At 41.2% G+C, this 20,744-nt stretch overlaps 1 protein-coding gene across 5 annotated transcripts in view; it reads left to right on the top strand.

Moving 5' to 3' along the window:
• The window catches only part of RFX4 (regulatory factor X4), a 177,584-nt gene that overhangs the window by 32,421 nt on the left and 124,419 nt on the right, over positions 1 to 20,744 (top strand). For all 5 annotated transcript variants that reach the window (XM_070599807.1, XM_070599804.1, XM_070599805.1 and 2 more), the window contains one exon: positions 8,986 to 9,072. Coding sequence is in view for 2 of the 5 variants with exons in the window: in XM_070599804.1 (XP_070455905.1) it covers positions 8,986 to 9,072 (87 nt within the window). In the remaining 3 variants the exon portion in view is untranslated. The remainder of the gene's footprint in view (positions 1 to 8,985; positions 9,073 to 20,744) is intronic.

Raw genomic sequence — 20,744 nt, forward strand, 5'->3', positions numbered from 1 at the left:
GTAGTCCTGACAAAATTATTATCAATGCTGTTCTTCAATCTCAAAAGTGTCTAGGTTTGGATAAGTCATATGGTCACTCCACTACAAGGCCTCTTGTTTCCCTTTCTCTTTCCTCTAAGATTGTGTTCAGCAGCCCCAGAGGGAGCTGCCCCCAGAACTGCTTTGCTTATGCCACATCCTGCTAAAACACTCTCAAAGGTTCCCAATCACCGACAGGATAAAACCCAGACTCCTTAACACAGCCCTGAGTGCAGAGGCATGCCCCACAGCATCTTCTAGAGTCCTAGTCTCTGTAAACACGAGAGTCTCAATAAACACATGTTGAATTAGTACCTGAATGAATGTGAGCATTCACACTCAGGGTGCATGTCAATTTCTTCAATGCTTTTGTCTTCTCTCAGCCTCAGGGCCTTTGCACATACTGTTCCTTCTGTCAGGAACACTTCTCCCTCCCTCTTTACCTGGGGTAGTAACATTATGCCTTCTCACTTTTTAGCTGTCCATTTAATTCAATTTCTTCTGAGAAGCTTCCCTGGCTCTCACAAATTAGGTCAGACCTCGTTTTTTTCTCTCCTGTGCCTGTCTTGGTAATTACCTCTCTATTGTGTGATTATTTAATAGCTGACTCCTGCACTAAACTCTAACCTTCCATGAAGACAGAAGCTGTATCTGTCTGGTTCACTGCGACGTCCCTACTGTATGGCTCAGTGCCTCGCACATAGTTCTCCATAAATAGTTGATAAACAAATAGTGGGGCGAATGAGTGTAACTCCCCTAGTAGGCTACCCTTTCTGAGCCAGTGCAGTTCCTGTCACCTGGGTAGTGCTCTCCAATAGCTTCCCAGGACACTTGGAATAAATGTGAAGTCCCTATAAACATTGGGCCCTTCCTGACTTTCTGACCTCATTTCCCACTGCTCTCCCCTTTCCTCCCCTCCTCCACCACACTGGTTTCCTGGTGCTGCCTCACACACTCCAGGCCCACTCCTACCTCAGGCCTTTGCACGTGCCCCAACATCACCTCCTCCGAGAGGCCTTCAGCTTCCTGCTACCTAAGACAGCACCCCATCTCTATCCCATTCCGTGGCTTCATTTTCTTCTTAACACGCCTTGCACTCTGTTTATTTGGTTTTGTCTGTCTCCACCACAGACTATAAGCTCCCTGAGAACAGGGAGCTGGCCTGCCATGTTCATCACTAGGTCCTCAGAGCCTGGCAAACAGTCGGCGCTAAATCAATATTTGGTGAGCGAGGGAAGGAATAAAAGCAGGGGCAGGATGCAGATGCCCCTTGGAGACAGGACAGGGGCCCCTTCCTAGAACCCAGTGGCCTTTGGGGCAGGGCCAGTGGTGTCGCCATGGCAACCCACTGACCTGAGGGCACCCTGCCATCCCAGGGAGGCCACAGCTGCAGCCTCCTGGGGCCCAGACTTTCCACACGATCCTGTGTGTCACCACCGTGGGAGTCCAGGGGAGAGAGAAAAAGAGGCCGAGAGGGAATGATCAGGAGGAAAGCACAGCCTGGTGCCGGGGCGATGGGAGCAGACCACGTGGGCCTGGTTCCACTGGTAATGACAGGGCCCAGGGGAGGGGGGCATGCGGTGTTCTCTGGCACCTTCCAAGGGACCTGGGGCCTGGTCCTCTCTTGGTAGCTGTGAGTGTGGCATGTCAACTCATTGTGTAGCGTTTCTAAAGCTGTGAGTTCCTAAAATAGGCCCCAGCACTCGACTGTTGAGATAAAGAGTTTGAATAACGCCTTCCATTAAAACCTGGTGACACTTTCTAAGTCAGGTGGCATTTCCTTCAGGTATTGCATCAGTCAGGAATGCCCTGTTCTCACCCAGATCCTTAGGAACAGAGCTCATGGTGGTCCTGCCCCACTGCTTCTGAATCACAGGTGGTTCCCAGCTGCCTGCTGGCAGCTCGGCCCGGTGGGCTAGGCCTTGGCAACCTGCTCCCACCGGCTCTCCAGCCCATCTCCCACCACTCTGTGGGCACGGGTCAGTGAACTCTTCACCTTTCCCAGAACCCACTTTGTTCCTTTGTTCCTGACCACGGCCCTCTTCCCCGAAATGCCCTGCTTTCCTCCTTGGTCTGGCAGATGCCGAATCCTTTAAAGGACCAGCCACTGGTCCTTTAAGGAAATGCCACCCGCTGTGTGAAACAACCAGGCCCAGCTGGGAGCTCCCTTCTCTGTGCCGCCCAGCACCGTGTTATAATAACAAAGGTACTCCTGGCTACCTGCTGAATTAGGGAGGCAGTGTGCCACAGTGAGAGCAAACCAGCTTTTGGGGCAGACAGCCCTGCCCCAGCTCAGGTGACTTTACCTGGCTCCTCTAAGACTCCATTTCCTCTTCACAATCAGAGTTGCTAAAGTCTCTTTTTCCCAGTCACTGTGAGGAGTAGGGATGAGGCATGCGAAGCAGAGGGACTGACACTGGCGGACGCTCACTAAATGCTGGGCATGGCTGTTACTGTCTGTCCCTGTCCCTCGGCTGGGAGCTCCTGGTGGATGGAGACCATGCTCTCCTCATCTTTCCGTGGCCCCCAAGGCCAAGCATGCTAAGCACTTCGCATGTATCATTTCAGTTAATCTTTGGAGAACATGGGAGGAGGGGCTTTAGGAAAGTTCAGGCACCATCCCGATGGTACATCGCTTGTAAGTGATAGGGCTGGGATTTGAAATCTAGTTGTTCTAACTCCAGACCCCACCTCCTTCTGGCCTCTCTCTGGCTTCTCTTTCATCTTGTACCGTCTCTCCCTCGGTCACTCCACATCGGCCGCCGGGCCTTCTTGCCCTTCCTTAGCTAGGTCACCCATGATACCACCTCAGGGCCTTTGCCTTTGTGGTCCCCAATCTCGGATCCTTCGAAGGCGTTGCTCCCTCACTGCACTCAGTCTCTGCTCAGGTGCTGTTTCTTCTCAGAGGCCTTCCTGGGGGAGGATCCCCCGCCCGCCATTCTCTGTTGCTTCAAGCTACTTTACTCCATCACAGCTGTCCCCACCAGCTATGTGCTTGACACTGTCCAGGCTCTTGAGGACCAAGCATCGAACAAGATAGACAAGGTTGTTAGAACTTACATTTTTAAGGTGGGGAAAATAAGAAAAAAAAAGGATACATACACAAGCAAGATATTTTTCAGGTCCTGAGACCCTGGCCCATTAGAGCTATCTTGCTGTAATATATTGGCTTCCTATTAAATAGTATTTGTCTATCTCTTCTGTTAGAACTTTACATTGGAGGCACTTGAAGATTGTTTGCAAAACAAATGAATGGATGGATAATCTGAGATAGAACAACTGGTCTGTGCTCAGTACGATGAAGCAAGAAGAATAAGCATAGGGTTTGGAGATTAAAGATCTGCGTTTGAATTCTGACTTTAATCCTTCTAACTGTGTGACCTTGGCCAAACCACTGCCAAAAAGAGCTACCACCATGTTCTAAAGCCCAGTTTCCTTATCTGTAAAGTGGGATGAATTTCTGTGTCGTGGGGCGGACTGTGAAGGTCAGGTCAGGTTCTCCTTGTCAGTGTGCTCTGTAAACGTCAAGGATTACCTGATTTTGGATAACCACCTTAGTTGGCTCCTCCTACCAGACCAAGACACGTTCAGGAAGCCCTGCTCTGAGCCTTGACTGCCTTGGATGTGCCATGTCCTGGATGCAGCTACTTCCTGGTTGTTCTTTGCTGCTGCAAAGGGAAGCAAGCCTGCTAGAAACCCAATCCAAAGCAGGGAGGCATGAAGAGCTGCCTCTAAGGAGTGTGAGTTAAACTCCTCATAAAGTGAAAATCCACAAGGCGTTATTAGCATCCTCCTTCCTGCCCATGATCTCAGATGAGTCGGGTGAAGTGATGCTTTGCAGCCCAGGAGCCTACACTCACAGCCCTTGCTAAATCCTGTTGGGCACTTAGAGCAAGCTTGGTCCTCGCTGAAAGGTCAGATGAGTTTTATGGATCAAGAATAAGGCAGCTGGGAGCAGGAAGTTATTCAAGTGTGAACTGAGCTTTCCTCCTATGTCCCAAAACACAGTGCCAATATTACAGCATTGATCATAGTCTGCTTTGTATTAGAATTTTGCTTCAAGCCTCAGTTTTCATATCTATAAAAAGAGATATGAAAACATACCCTGTAATATTGTTCTGAGGTTTAGTTTAAACCACATATGTGAAAATACTTTGCATGGTAGCTGGTGCACAGTAGGAATTTAATGTTGTTTTTCAAAGAAAGTAATGCATTTAACAACACATATTTATTGTGCAACATCTGTGGGGCAGAGTGCCAGCTTCTGGGAGCAAGGTGGTAAAGAAAAATGACAGGGTTCCCGCACTTATGAGTTTGGGGAGTAGCATCTGCCTCATTTTCTAGATGACAGCTAGAGGACAGAAGTCAGCCTTATTCAAGTCTAGAAGCTTCTCTTTATTACAGCTTCTTCTATCTAGAAGTCACAAAACAAATGTTGGTTGAATTTTACTTTATTTGGCAAATCGCCTTGCATGTATACTTTTTTATGCCTTATGTGGTAAAAAAGAAAATGATTAGTAAGTTCTATAGATATGTGGATGTGTCTGTCTATATGCTGTGCATTCTTTGATATCGCATATGTCAATAATGTACCATTTATTGAGGCCAGACTACAGGAAAAACTTTATACCAGGCAATAAGAGAGTCAAAAGGAATAGAACAAAATATGGAGCAAAATAGAACAAAATTTCTCTCCCTCCCCTTTGACGGCCAGGGGTTTGCCGGATTGGATCCTGGGTGCGGACCTATGCACTGCTTATCAAGCCATGCTGTGGCAGGTGTCCCACATACAAAATAGATGAAGATTGGCACAGATGTTAGCTCAGGGCCAATATTCCTCAGCAAAAAGAGGAGGATTGGTGGCAGATGTTAGCTCCGGGCTAATCTTCTTCAAAAAAAGAAATAGAATAAAACAGACTCCATTCTTAAGATGTTTAAGTTCTAAACTGAAGAGCCTGTTATGAATAACAAAGGCTGGCAAAGAAATAAGTAAATGAATTTAGTAAAATTTGTAATATGTGAGTAGAGTTTTAGCAAAAGTTCTAATGCAAAGCAGACTGTGATCAGTGCTGCAATATTGGCACCATGTCCTGGAGACTATGTGGGACGTCAGAGGAGAGCTCAGTTCACACTTGGAGAGAGCATTGTGGTTATGACTCGAGTTTCAATGCTGGTCCTGCCTCTTACTAGCTGCGTGACTTTGGACAAGTCACCTAATCTTTCTGAGTCTTAGTTTTCTCATCTCTAAAATGTGCATATTAACAGCACCCACCTCATAGGGTTGTTATGAAGATTAAGTATGATGGCGTAACGCATTGCACAATGAGTGGCCCATAAAGGCTCAGTATTTGGTGGCCTTTATTATTATTAAATCACATAATCTACAAATAAATAAGTTAGATGAACACAGTGCTTTATAAAATTCAATATACCTGTCATTCTGGTCCAGTAATTCTAGATCTTTGCAACACCCAAATCTGTTGTTAATAGTTTTAAAGAATATAAAGCTTACTTCTGGTGACCTAAATAGAGGCCTTCCGATCATATGGAGCAAGCTGACTTATCAGACGCGAGTTCCAGATGTCCCTGTAGAGGGCCTCACTAGGGAGGAAGACAAAGGTCAAAGGACACCTGTGGATCCAAGGCCCGTGGCCTGCTTGGATATTCCAGGTGTCGCATCCCTGCAGTCTGGAATGCAAGCCCTTGAAGGCTCTGAGTGTCCAGAACTACAGAGGTGATGGTTCTGCCATACTTGGCACTGCTCAGACCACTGTGTGGACCCTCCGAGTTCATCCTAGGTGCCACAGGTTCCAATGGACCTTGGTTAACTGGAAGACAGCCAGAAGCAAGTGAACTGGATGGCAAAGAAGTGGGAACAATTTCTTCCAAGAAAGAGCTGAAACAGGTGGGGTACTTTGACCAGAAAAATGGAGAAATGATGGCTGTCTTCTTACATCTGTCATGTGCAAGAGAGACCACACTTACTCTGTGTTGCCCCAGGGAGCAGAGCTGGGTAGCAGAGTGGCTATAGGCATGGGCCATGGGGTCAGAGAGACCGGAGCAGGTGCAATGGGTGGGGGAAAGGGTTATTTGGTGAGATTTCTTCGTGTCACTCCCAGCCCTCTCTCCCTTCTTGTAACCTTACTTTCATCTCTCTCCAGTGTTGGGGTTGGGCAGTATGGAGGAGAGGCACAGCCGCCAGGAAAGCTCTTACTTGCTTTGGACTCGTGTGGGCGAGTGTTGCTTTCTTTGGGCCCACCTAATGTTTAGAGCTGGCTTCTGTCTGGAATGTTGCCATGAGTTCTTCAGAGAGTGCCCCACCAGTCACTGGGAATTCTCACCTGCAAGAATGGGCCCTTCCAAGAACTCCAGTTTTAACAGGCCTGATGCTGGCACAGGCAAATGGGTGAGAGGAAGAGTGTTTCTCTTAGTTCCCCGTTTCTGCTGAAGGGGGGTGGGTATATGCGTGAGTGTGCGCCCACACACATGTGAGAGTAACTGCATGTAAATACCTACGTAGGAAGACCAGGGCCTGGCCCGGAACATAGGAGTGGCTTTTGGAGGTATGATTTGGCGGAGGAAGGGGCTGCAAATTTCAGTAGATGCCATCCAAAACCAGCCATGGCTGTTGCCAGGGAAAATGTGCCAGGACTCGAAGCGATTAGAAGATTTGAGTGGAGACATTCTGGAGAGTCCTAAAGAGAATTCTGGAGATGTGTATCCAGATGTGTTTGGATATGATGTGATGACGAACACCCACCTTGTGCCATCGCAGCCTTGAAAACATTACAAGCCATTTGTTTCTACATTATGCCTTTGGTAGCTGGTAGGGGTAGCGTTTTAATGTTTTGGATTTCTCTGCTGCTCAGTGTTTCCCCAGAAGTACCAGATTTCCATATCCTCTTAACAAGCTGGCTCCTGTTCCTCCCCTTGGATATTTCCCCCTACTTATTTGCAATTTTGGAAGCTGCTTTTAAAAGAGCAGTTTGTTGGAACATAAAATACGAGACACAAACTCAACGTTTCTCCCTGCTGTTTGCGTTTGCCTCCCCCGTCTCTACATAGCATCCTCCTCAGTGTGGCTTCTTCTTACAATATGCTACCTAACGTGTCAACTCACAATCTTTCCCTCGGCTCTTTGTATAACAAGGAGTGACTTTACTTAATCTCTAAGCATCATTGCTTTCTAGGAAAAATAGAAATTAAAATCTTTACTTCCTAGAGTTGTCAGAATTCACTGACATAACATATGTAAAGGGCATGTTTAAATAGATGTCAAACTAGATGTTCAATAAATGCTAGTCTAGGGGCCGGCCCTGTGGCCGAGTGGTTAAGTTCATGTGCTCTGCTTGGGCGGCCCAGGGTTTCGCCAGTTCGGATCCTGGGCATGGACATGGCACCGCCCATCAGGCCATGCTGAGGTGGCGTTCCACATGGCACAACCAGAGGCACTCACAACTAGAATATACAACTGGGTGGGGTGGGGGGGAGGGGCTTTGGAGAGAAGAAGAAGAAGAAGGAAAAAAATGAAAGATTGGCAACAGATGTTAGCTCAGGTGCCAATCTTTAAAAAAATAAATAAATAAATAAATACTAGTCCCATGTTATAAAGACGGCAACAGGACACTGCAGTGTTGAGAAGCACACAGCCACAGGTGTAGTTAGTTCTGCTATGACACCGCATATGCAGTCTTGAAAATCACCACTGTTCTGCAGAATTGCACAATAAAAACCACAGAGTTAACTGGAAAAATAAGCTAGGGATACGACACTCAAAAACTTTGTCAGTGACACACACACACACAAAAGATTGGAACCTGATAAAAATGATAGCACAGTTCTGCACACGTTAAATGGTTAAGAGAGACACAAATACAGTAAACATGGCCCTTCACCTTGGAGAAGACCTGAAGTCTGCTTCTGGAAGCGGGCTTTGGAAGGGCTGCAGCTTGTGAGTTATTGTGAAGAGCTAGAAGTTGGGTTATCTGGGCAGGTGTGACTCATAACACACACGATGAACTGAAGTAGCTGGTAGACGTCGGAGGTGTGAGCACGCGTGCATTTTGCCTGTTCCTGTGGGAATAGTTCAGCTACGTGGGGTTTTCTGCGTTCACTTAATAATTTTTAAGGAAGAAATCAAGCATAAGCAAACACGAAGCTTGCACTATGCTCTAAGTGTTCCCTAATATATGATTTGCATTGGAACATATTCGTATTTTCAAAACAAGCATCCTAGCAGAGCTGACTGTACTTAGCTGACGGTGAATGAATGAATAGTGAATGGGCTAGACCGTGGAATAAGCATTATGCTACATTGTGCAGAGTACATTTGTAGCCTTCGGAATTGGATTAAAACGTCATAGTTTTTTGCATTTTAAAAGTACTACATGGCTATTATAGAGCTTTTGAGACCTCCTCCTGCAGTGTCTTTCGGTCTGTCTTGGAAGAGCCCGTTCAGGGGTCACTGGGCAAAGGGAGGGGAGTTGCAAGTTTCCTTGCCCTCCTTCTCCGCTTCAGCCAGAGCCCTCGGGATTATCTGCTTTTCTTTTTGTTTCCAACCAAAGGAGAGGTTCTGCTGCTAGTTTACAAGTCTGCAGACCACCATCAGTGATTCAGCTGACCAGATTTTGTTCTTCAAACTACTCTGGAACATACCTTCTTTGCAAAGGAAGATGATCCTCAGTTGTATACTATTGGGTTATGAATACTCCAAAATAGTAGAATTTGACGAAGAGATACTCAAGTGGGGCTTTAGCTACCATTTTGCCTGCAAACTACTCTGCCGAGTCTTCTCAGCCATGGTGCGTGTGGAGCTTCACGGAACATCCAGCTCCAGGTTGGGGCAGATCTCAGGGGAGAGTTGACAGGCATTTAAATCTATCGCGTTCGTGATGTTCCTGTCTCTTCACAAACGCCCACGGCAATTCTGCAATTCCGTGATTTTCTTTCTTTCTTTCTTTTTTTTAGAGAGCTGGATTGAAAGATGTCTCAATGAAAGTGAAAACAAACGTTATTCCAGCCACACCTCTCTGGGGAATGTCTCTAATGATGAAAGTAAGTGCTTGAAACTCATTCTTCCACAACATCCTAGACACGGCCAGTGTCCTGATGGGAGGCATGGTGCTTCTAGAATGCTAGGCTGGGCAAGTCCCCTGGAACAAGAGACTCAAGCCATTTATGAAGTACCCCAGGCCCTCCCTGTAGTTTTCTGCAATGGGGAGTGTAATCCAGACAGGGGGATGTGGAAACCGAGGTCACGGCAAAAACTTGCTGTTCACAGATTCACGTTGTCTGAGTCCCCAAAGACCCCATTACAGTGATGTTCCAGTTGGGCAAATGTGGACCCTGAATGGGAAAGGCAGTCTTCTGTGTCACTGTAGATGTGGGTTTAAAGTTGATGTGTCATGGGATTGTTGTAGCATCACAAATGTCCTTTCTATTGGAAAGTAAAAGTTTCTCTTGGATTTTGGACTAGAGAGTTGGAGTTTATAGAACGATATAAATTGCAGTGTTTATACCTTTCCCTGTGTTATGAGACTGGTGCTTCTGCGTACCTTGTATTAAGAGCAGAAGACTACTTGGGATTTGTATTTGCCCCTTAAGTATTACAAAAGTGGGGGCGACTTATTTAAATGTCATCCCAACAGGGGCAGAAGTGTCTTTCTCCCTTGGTTGCTAAAGTGTGTCTCCTTAGTTCAATCTTCTCAAAATATGGGCCAAGCACCACTCGCTCCATAATCCCCAAAAGCGTTTGTTAGACATGTTGACCAGCTTCCTTCTAGAGTCCCTTCCAGCATTGTCCTTCTATCATTACTATTTTCCTTCATTTTATAAAATTGAGATAAATTGAACATAAAGTACACAAATCTTTTGTGAAGACTTTGATGAAATTTTTTTTTCCATGTTGTATCCACCTGTGTAACCACCACCCAGAAAAGACCTAGAACGTCTCTAGCACCCCAGGAGGCTCCCTCATGTCTCATCCCTGTCAATAACTACTGTCCTGACTTTTATCACTATAGTTCGGTTTTGCCTGTTTTTGAAACTTCATACAAATGAAATTAGAGATTCTCTATTCTTTTGTATGTAGTTTTTTCACTCAACATAGTGTCTGTGGGATTCATCCATGTTGTTTGTAGCAGTAGCTCTTTTTCATTACTATATAGTATTCCATTGTATGCAAGTATACCACAATTTATGTATCAATTTAATGACTGTTTCTTAAGCATCTCTGATCATCCTTTTTTTTTTAGTTTTATTTTATTGTTATAAAACATGCATAACATAGAATTTACCATTTTAAGCATATAGTTCAGTGGCATTAAGTACATTCACCTTGTGCAGCCATCACCACCATCCATCTCCAGAACTTTTTTCATCTTCCCAAACAGAAACTCTGTACCCATTAAACAATAACTTCTCATTCTCCCTTTCCCCAGCCCCTGGCACCACCATTCTACTTTCTGCCTCTATCAGTAGGACTAAGTATCTCATATAAGTGGAATCACACAGAATTTGTCCTTTTGTGACTGGCTTATTTCACTTAGCATAATATCTTCAAGGTTCATCCATGTTGTAGAATATGTCAGAATTTCCTTCCTTTTCAAGGCTGAAGGACATTACGTTGTATGCGTATAGCACATTTTGTTTATCCATTCATCCATTGATGGACATTTGGGTTATTTCCACCTTTGACTGTTGTGAATGATGCTTCTATGAATACGAGGGTACAAATATCTGTTAGAGTGCCTGCTTTCAGTTCTTTTGGGTATATACCCAGAAGTGGAATTGCTGGATCATATGCTAAGTCCATGTTTAATATTTTGAGGAACTACTATACTATTTTCCATAGCAGCTGCACCATTTTACATTGTCACCAGCAATGCACAAGAGTTCCAATTTCTCCACTTTCTTGCTGATACTTGTTATTTCCTGGATTTTTTTATAATAGCCATCCTAATGGATGTGAAGTAGTAGCTCATTGTGGTTTTGATTTATATTTCCCTAATGATTTTGATGTTGACCATCTTTTCATGTACTTATTGACCATTTGTATATCTTCTGTGGAGAAATATCTATTCATGTCCTTTGCCCGTTTTTTAATAGGATCGTTCCTTTTCTTGTTGTTGAATTGTAGGAGTTCTTTATATATTCTGCGTATTAATTCCTTGTTAGATATATGATTTGCATATATTTTCTTCCATTCTGTGGGTTGTTTTTTACTTTGTCGATTGTGTCCTTTGATGCATAGAAGTTTTTATTTTTGATGTGGTGCAATTTATCTGTCTTTTCTTTTGCTGCCTGTGCTTTTGGTGTCATATTCAAGAAATCATTGCCAAATCCAATGTCACGAAGCTTTTCCTGTACATTTTCTTCCAAAATTTTTATGCTTTTAGCTCTTATGTTGAGGTTTTTGACCCATTTTGAGTTGTTTTTGGATATAGTATAAAGTAAGGGTCCAAATTCATTCTTTTGTAATGTGGATTTCCAGTTTTCCCAGCACCATTTGTTGAAAAGACTGTCCTTTCTCCATTGAGTGGCCTTGACACCCTAGTGAAAAATCGTTTGACCATATATGCGAGGGCTTATTCCTGGGCTCTTTGTTCTATTTGCCTATATTTCTGTCTATATGCTGGGACAACATTGTTTTGATTACTGTTGCTTTGCAGTAAGTTTTGAAGTCAAGAAAGGTGAGAGTTGTGATGTTGTTCTTTTTAAAGACAGTTTTGGCTATTCAGGGTCTCCTGAGATTCCATAGGAATTTTAGGATGGATTTTTCTATTTGTGTAAAAAAATGTTTGACTTTTTATAGAGATTGCATTGAATCTATAGGTCTCTGAGTAGTATTGACATCTTAACAATATTGTCTTCAATCCATGAACACAGGATGTCTTTCCATTGATTTAAGTCTTTAATTCTCTCAACAATGTTTTGTAGTTTTCAGTGTACAAGTCTTTTGCTTCGTTGATTAAGTTTATTCCTAAGTATTTTATTCTTTTTAATGCTGTTGTAAATACAGTCATGCACTGTATGACAACGTTTCAGTCGACGACAGACCACATATACAACGGCCGTCCCATAAGATTAGTACCATATAGCCTAGGTGTGTCGCAGGCTAGAACATTAGGTTTGTGTAAGTACACTCTATGACATTCGCATGATGACAAAGTTGCCTGACGCATTTCTCAGAACATATCCCTGTCGTTAGGCAAAGCATGACTGTAAAATTGTCTTCTTAATTTTTTTTTGGATTGTTTATTGTTAGTGCAGAGAGGTGCAACTGATTTTCATGTGTTGATTTTGTATCCTGCAACTTTGCTGAATTCATTTATTAACAATTGTGTGTGTGTAATCTTCTTGTCTAATTGCTCTGGCTACGACTTTCTGTACTACGTTGAATACAAGTGGCAAAAGTGTGCGTCCTTATCTTGCTCCTGGTCTTAAAGGAAAAACTTTTGGTTTTTTACCATTGAGTATGATGTTTGCTGTGGGTTTTTCACATAGGCCTTATAATGTTAGTTTTCTTCTGTTCCTATTTTGTTGAGTGTTTTCATCATGAAAGGGTGTTGAATTTTGTCAAGCACTTTTTCTGCGTGAATTGGGATGATCATGTGGTTATTTTGTTAATGTGGTATCTTACATGGACTGATTTTCATATGTTGAACCAGCTTTGCATTCAAGGCATAAATCCCACTTGGTCATGGTGTATAATTCTTTAACGCACTGTTGAATTCTGTTAGCATTTTCTTGAGGATTTTTACATCAATATTAATAAGGAATATTGATCTATAGTTTTCTTTTCTGGTAGTATCTTCATCTGGCTTTGACATCAAGATAGAGCTGGTCTTGTAGAATGAGTTTGGAAGAGTTCTCTCCTCTTCCATTTTTTGGGAGAATTTGAGAAGGATTGGTGCTTTGAATATTCTTGTGGATATCCTCTTTTGTAAATTACCTGTTCAGGTTTTTGCCTGTTGGTTTTTTCTTTTTGATTGTGCTATTTGTCTTTTCCTTCTTGATTTGTAAGAGTTGTTTTTATATTCTGAATAGGAGATGTTTCTCAGATGAAAGTATTGCAAACATCTCTCGGGTTGTGGTCTGCCTTTTCATTCTCTTAGTGGTATCTTTCAATGACATAAGTTCTTAATTCTTATAAAGTACAGTTTATCAGTGTTTTTCTTTTATAGTTGGTGCATTTTGTGTCATACTAAGAAATCTGTGCCTACCTCAAGGTCATGAAGATTTTTTCATGGTATCATCTATAAATTTTATTATTTTATGTTTTACTTTTATATCAACTGTCCATCTGGAATTTTTGTATATGATGTTAAGGAGAAGTCAAAGTTCCTTTTTTATTTTTAATTTTTGAAGCATAGAGCATCTTTTTTAAAAAAAGAATATACTTTACCCACTGTTCATAAATTAGGAGATCATATATATTTGAATCTGTCTTTTTTTTTTTTAAAGATTGGCACCTGAGCTAACATCTGTTGCCAATCTTCTTTTTCTTCTTCTTTTTCTTCTCCCCAAAGCCTCCCAGTACACAGCTGTCTATTCTAGTTGTAGGTGCCTCTAGTTCTGCTATGTCGGATGTCGCTTCAGCATGGCTTGATGAGTGGTGCTAGGTCTGCACCCAGGATCCAAACTGGCGAAAGCCTGGGCCACCGCAGCGGGGCATGCGAACTTAACCACTCGGCCACAGGGCCGGCCCCTGGATCTACGTCTTCATCTTTATTGCCAACCATTGGTCTCCTTGTCTATTTTTGGACCAGTGCCATAGTCTTTGTTACTGCACCTTTATAATAAGTTGGGACATCTGGTGGCTTGAGACCTCTTTTTCAAGATTGTTTTGGTTAAGTTCTTTTCTATTTTCATATGGATTTTAGAATCAACTTGTCCATTTTCACATGCATCAAAAAATCTGCTAGAACTGACATCTTACCAGCATCGAATTTCTAATCTATGTGCGGGAGTTTGGACATCCATGTATTGGATGGCCTTTAATTTTTCTCGGCAGTGTTTTGTGTATTTCAGTGTGGAGGTTTTGCGCATCTTCCTTTAGATTTATTCCTAGGTAATTTATGTTTTCAGTGCTATTGTAAATAGTAGTATTTTTAATTTTTTTATAATTGTTAGTTGCTAGCATATGCAAATACAATTAATTTTTTAGGTAATGACTTCGTGTCCAGCCAGTTTGCTAAATTTGCTTATTATGAGTTTACCTTTTGAAAATTTTCTATAAACACAATCACGTCACCTGAGAATAATGATAATTCTCTGTCTTCTTTTATAGTCTTTATATTTTTATTTCTCTTCTGTACCTTAGCACTGGCTGGGACCTCTAGTGCAATGCTGAGTTGAAATGGTGTTAGTAGACATCCTTGCCTTGTTTCTAACCTAGCAGGGAAAGAGTTTCCTGTTTCACCATTAAGTATGATGTTGGTTGTGGATTTTTTGTAGATATTCCTTATCAAATCCCTCGTTTGCTGAGATATCTTTCTTGAATGGGTGTTGAACTTTATCACATGTTTTTTCTGCATCTATCGAGTTGATCGTATGTTTTTCTCCTTTATTTTGTTAACATTGTGAATTACGTTAATTGAATTTTGAATGTTAAACCAACCTTGCATTGCTGGAACAAATTGTGCTTGGTTAGAAGTATTATCTTTTTATATATTTCCAGGTTAGATCGTCTACTATTTTGTTAAGAATTTTGATGTCTATGTTTATGAGATTTGTTGGCCTATGATTTTCCTTTCTAACAATAGCCTTGTCAGGTTTTGGTGTTGAGGTTATACAGGCCTCATAAAAAGAGGTGGGAAATTTCTTCTTTTTTTTTCTCCTGAGGACTTTGTGTAAGATTAGCATTATTTATTTCTTAAATATTAGGAGGAATTCAACACTGAAGTCCTCTGGGTTTGGACTTTTCTTTGAGGAAAAGTTTTTAATGTTGGGTTTAATTTGTAAAATAGCAATAGGATTATTCATATTTTTCTTTCTTCTTTTGTTACTTTAGCAAATTTTTATTTTTAAGGAATTAATTTCACCTAAATTTTCAAATATATTTATGTGACATTGTTTAAACTTTCCTTTTATTACTTTTTGTCATGTTTTTAGCTTCTATAGTGATGTCCCCTTTCATTTCTGATATTGGCAATTTATGTTTTCTCTGTTTTTCTTACTCAGTCTTGCCAGAGTTTATCAATTTTACTAGTCTTTTCAAAGATCCAACTTTTAGCTTTGTTGTTTTTCTCAATTTACATCTTTTTTCTGTTTCATTTATTTCTGCTCAAATCTCTATTGTTTCCTTCCTTCCACTTTCTTTGAGTTTAATTTTTTATCTTATTCATGCTTTTGAGATACACACTGAGATCACTGACTTTCAATATTTTCCAAGATGGGCATTTAAAGTTATAAGTTTTCCTCTAAGCACGGCTTACCTATATCCTGTAATTTTCCTGATGTCATACTTTCATTATCATTCAATTAGACTTATTTTCTAGTTTTAATTGTGATTTCTTCCTTTGCCCATGATTTATTTTAAAATCTATTGCTTAATTTCTAAACATTTGGGTATTTCCTAGTGGTCTTTCTGTTATTGATTTCTATTGTAATTCCACTGTGGTCAGAGAACGTATTCTGTATGATTTCAGTATCTGAAATTGTTGAGACTTGCTTTTTGTCCAGACACGTGGTCTATTTTGGCAAACGCTCATGCACCCTTGTGAAGACTGCATATTGTACAGTTATTGAATGGAGTGTTCTAGTTATCAGATCAGGTTGGTTAATTGTGTTATTCAAATGTTCCATATTATTATGGGTTGTGTTGTTGTTGTTTGTTCTCTCAGTTACTGAAAGAGGTGTATTAAATCTGATTTAATAAGCTCTGATTATGGTTGTCTATATTTTCCGTTTTGTTAATTTCTGCTTTACATGTTTTGGAGTATTAGTTTCTTAGAAATTGAAGATTATTATATCCTCTTGTTGAAATGATCCTTTTTATCATTATTAAATGTTTCTCCTTATATCTACTAATACTTATGGTCTTAAAGTCTATTTTGTCTGATACTGACATAATTATACCAGTTTTCTTTTCATGTGGGTTGCGATATATCTTTTTTCATCTTTTTTATTTTCAAGCTTTCTGAATTCAATATTAAGGTTTTTTATATAGTGATTTTAGATCCAGTCTGATAATCTTTAATTGGAATATTTAGAACACTTCAATTTAATGTAGTTACTTACTCTGTTGGGCTTAAGTCAACAAACTTACTATTGAATTTTGATTTGTTCCCTCTGTCTTTATTCTTTTATTCTTCCCTTTTTGGCTTTTTTTTGGGAGGGATTAAGTAGTTTAAATTTTTTGGATGTTTTCCTCTGCTAGCTTTCCAATTACATGTTGTTTGAGAGTGGTTATCTCAGGGATTATAGCGTGCATCCTTCCTTTCATGTCTGCCTCATATTCCTTCTCCTCCCACTTCAAGCCCAAGCCCAGCATTCTCATGGCGTAACCTCATTTACCTCTTCCCACCCTCTGGGCTATTGCTTCAGTGTATTTTCCTTCTACGTATGTTATAAGCCCTGCAAGACATTATTATTGTTGTTTTAAACAGTCAATATTTATTCCCCTATTTACCCTTCCCAGAGTTCTTCATTCCTGCCAGCAAGTCCATGCTTCCTTCTGGGATCATTTTTACTTCAACCCAAAGAAACTTCTTTAATATTTCTAGTAGTGCAATGTAGAGCATGAAAAACATTTTTATTTCCCTTATATCCAGGACATTTTTGCTGGATATAGAATTCTAGGTTGATAAGTTTCTTTTTTCCTCCAACACTTTAAAGTGGTCATTCCATTGTCTTCTGGCTTCCTAAATTTCTGTTGACAAGGTAGTTTTCAGACTTATTTTTACTCCTTTAAATGCAATGTGTGTTTGCATCTCTCAACTGCCTTTAAGACTTTTTCTTTGTCTTTAGTTTGCAGCAGTTTGACTATGATGTGCATAGATATGGTTTTCTTATATTTATTCTTCTTGGGGTTTACTGAGCTTCTTGAATCAGTGGGCTGTTCTTCATCAAATTTGTAAAATTCTTGACCACTGTCTCTTCAAATATTTTTTCTGCCCCATTCTCTCTCTTACCTCCTTCAGGGACTCTACTTACATGAATATTAGACCTTTTGACTATACCTCATATGTTTCTTATGCTTTCCTATGTCCATTTCTCTTCTCTCTTGTCTGTTATTCTCTCTTTGTACCTCAGTTTGGTGTTTTCTATTGACTTGCCTTTCAGTTAATCAATTCCCATTTTCTATCATGTCCAGTCTGCTATTAAGCTCATCCCAAGTGGTCTTAATTTCAGATATTGTATTATTTCTTCTATTGGGAATGCCCATTTGATTCCTTTTTCCAAATCTCAGTTGATATTCTCAATTTTTTCCTCTATTTTTTTCATCATTTCTTATATTTTGACCATCTTTTCCTCTGTCTCCTTAACCATATTAACTGTAGTTATTTTAAAGTCCCTGTCTGATAACTCTAATATCTGAGTCATCTCTGGATCCATTTCTATTACAGTCATGTGCCACATAACGATGTGTTTGTTAACAATGGACTGCATATATGATGGTGGTCCCCTAAGATTAGCACCATATAATGTAGGTGTGTAGTAGGCTAGACCATCTAGGTTTGTGTAAGTACACTCTATGATGTCTGCACAACAATGTAATTGCCTAATGACACATTTCTCAGAACATATCCCCTTGTTAAGCAATGCATGACTATCTGTGTTTTTCTTGGATTTCAGGTTTTTGGTCTTGTTTTCAGCACTGTGCCTTTAGTTTTTGATTTAATGCTGGATGTTATGGATGCAAAGTTGGAGGGGCTTTGGGTGAATGATGTTACACTCTTTCCTCCAGAGAGGGTTAAATTTTGTTCTAGCAGGTGATAGAGAACCAGCGGTCTCCTTGATCCTGTCCAGCCTTGGTTAATTCCAGTCTCTCAGTTTTATCCATACTATTAGGGTGTGATCTTTACTCCTAGATCACAGCCTTTCTGGGTGTACAACTGAAAGCTCTGGGTGTTTACCAAGTTCCTTCTACCTTGACCCAGCTTGAACTGCGACTTTTAACTCCTCAACTAATCAGCTCTTTAGGCTCCAAGCTGGTGTCTTCTCCTCGGTTTTTTGGTTTCTCACTCTCTGTGTGTGCAGCTGAGGAGCGGGCTAAACACTCGAGGGGGACTTTAGTGCAGGTACATTTGTCTCCTTCTCTGTGGTTCTCTCTTTAGAATGTTGCTCTTTGGATCTTAGCCATTCTGTCCCCTCCAAACTCTGACTTCTCACCAGCCCAATGGACTGCATTCTGCTTGAGTTCTGTTTCCTGGTACAGCAATTAAAAATGTCCTCAGGGGAGACACCAGGGTGAATGCGGAGCCCACAGCCTGGGCTTCCTTTCTCTCAAGGCTTGCAGCTCCTCCAGTCCTGTCGTATTGACTGCTCTCCAATGGCTTCATATCGTTCTTTTAGCTTTTACAATTGTCTTTGGTGGATGAGTTAATCCAGTGCAAGCTGTCTCATCATGGAGAGAACTGGAAGTCTGGTTATCTTCAATTTTAGACAGGGAAATTTAGACCTACATTGGTGAAGTGACTTCCTAAGATTGCACAAGTGCAGTTCAATGCCAGTGCTAGATCTAGAATGTGGGCCACCTATCTCCCATCAGGATAAAAGAACCAACAAGTTTCAGTCTACCTGTTATTTTTATTTTCAAAACACAAAAATTACATTAGAAAATATACCCCCTGGCTATAAGAGTCATATGTGTATATGCTTGGAAAATGAAGGAAAAAAATATGAGGAAGAAAAATAATCGCTTCTAATCCCACTATCCAGAGGTAGCCACTCTTGATGTTTTTCTGTGTTTCCTTCTCGTCTTTCTTTCTAAGCACATATTGCTAAACAAAATTTGTAGTTGATCTGTATATTGGCTATCATCTATTAAGCAACTAGAGATGCTTTCGTTCTGTTATCTCATTCAATTCTCACAGTAGTCCTAGGAGGTAGCTTATTATTATGAGCTTCATTTTACACCTGTGAAAACTGAGGCTCAAAGGAGTTAAGTAACTTGCTCAAAGTTACACAGCTGGGAAGTGATGGAGCTAGATTTGAACCCAGGTCTGTATATCTACCATTGAACATTAGTCATTTTAGTCTTCGCACTATTCTGTCTCTCAGAATGTAGTGCTTCAAAGACTTGCTACCGAGAATTTCATAACTTGTCCATAGGAATACCAAGAGTAGAGCTCAGGATGCTCATCACCTGCTCCCAGGGGCTGATGGGTATGTCAATACTTGTCTGTGCCTTGTCATCTCTTCTACTAGACTGAAAGCCCCATGAGGGCAGGAGGATTGTGTGGTTCACTGTACCCCAGGGCCTGGCACATAGTTGGGGGCTAGGGGATGGTTGAAGTTTTAAAAATTAAGAGAAAAAAACTCCTCAGATTTAGTATTTCAAGAATATTTTGGATTTTAAGAGACAGAAACCTGATATTTATCATCTTATTTAACTAAAAGATGGAAAGGAGGGGGTTCCATGGTTTATTCAACAGCTCAGCATCATCCAGGACCCAGGCTCTGTATGTCTTTCTGCTAAGTCCTCTTAAGTTATTGGCTTTTTGTCCTCATGTTGGTGCCTCATGGTCACAAGGTAGCTGCTTCAGGTCCAGGCACGAGGTCCACATTCAAGACAGATGGATGGGGCAAGGGAAGGCACAGTTAGCTTTCCTCTCATGTGTCTTCCTTTTATCAGAAAACAACAAGATCTTTCTCAGAAGCTCCCAGTAGATTTTCCCTACTTTCTTTGTGTCCAGAACTCTACCCTCTGTAGCTGAAAGGGAGGATAGGACAGTGAATGTTTGTCAAAAGAATAGAAAAAAATGGAATTATGATGGTTGGACCACCCCCACACCAAATCCAAACTGCCTCCTGTTTCTATGCAGGCCACGATCTAAGACACTTTTGCTTTTTGTTTTGTTTTTAATTTTGAAGAGTAAGGAAAAAAAAGACTATGTGAGAGAGACCATATGCAACCCGCAAATCCTAAAATATTTACTATCTGGCTCTTTACAGAAAGAGTTTTCAGACCCCTGACCTCAGTAATTGAGGATTTACCTCTGGAGCTGTCACATTACTGCCTTGACTAAAACTGAGGTTGATTAGCAAGCAGGAAAAAAAGGAAGATTTGCTATTGAGTGGCCAGTTAAAGGGCCTGCCATACAGTTTATCATTTTTTTTCTTTTTTAAAGATTGGCCCTGAGCTAACATCTGTTGCAATCTTTTTTTTTCTTCTTCTCCCCAAAGTGCCCCAGTACGTAGTTGTATATTCTAGCTGTATGTCATTCTAGTTCTACTATGTGGGATGCTGGCTCAGCCTGGCTTGATGAGTGATGCTAGGTCCGCGCCCAGGATCTGAACCTGTGAAACCCTGGGCCGCTGCAGCAGAGTGCGCAAACTTAACCACTCAGCCACAGAGCCAGCCCCTTATACATACAGTTTATCTTTGAACCAGGCCAAGCAGGTAAAAGTACCTTCCCAGGGTAAGTTGAAAAAGGTCCACCTACTGAAAAGTATTTCTTCCACTGGCCTGAGCGAGAGCTGGGTATCAGCACCAGGAAGTCCTGGTTAAAATGAAATGGAATGGGAGAATAATCAGTTTATTAGCCTACAATCAAAGA

The sequence above is a fragment of the Equus przewalskii genome, chromosome 29 (assembly GCF_037783145.1).
Source record: "Equus przewalskii isolate Varuska chromosome 29, EquPr2, whole genome shotgun sequence".
NCBI lineage: Eukaryota > Metazoa > Chordata > Mammalia > Perissodactyla > Equidae > Equus > Equus przewalskii.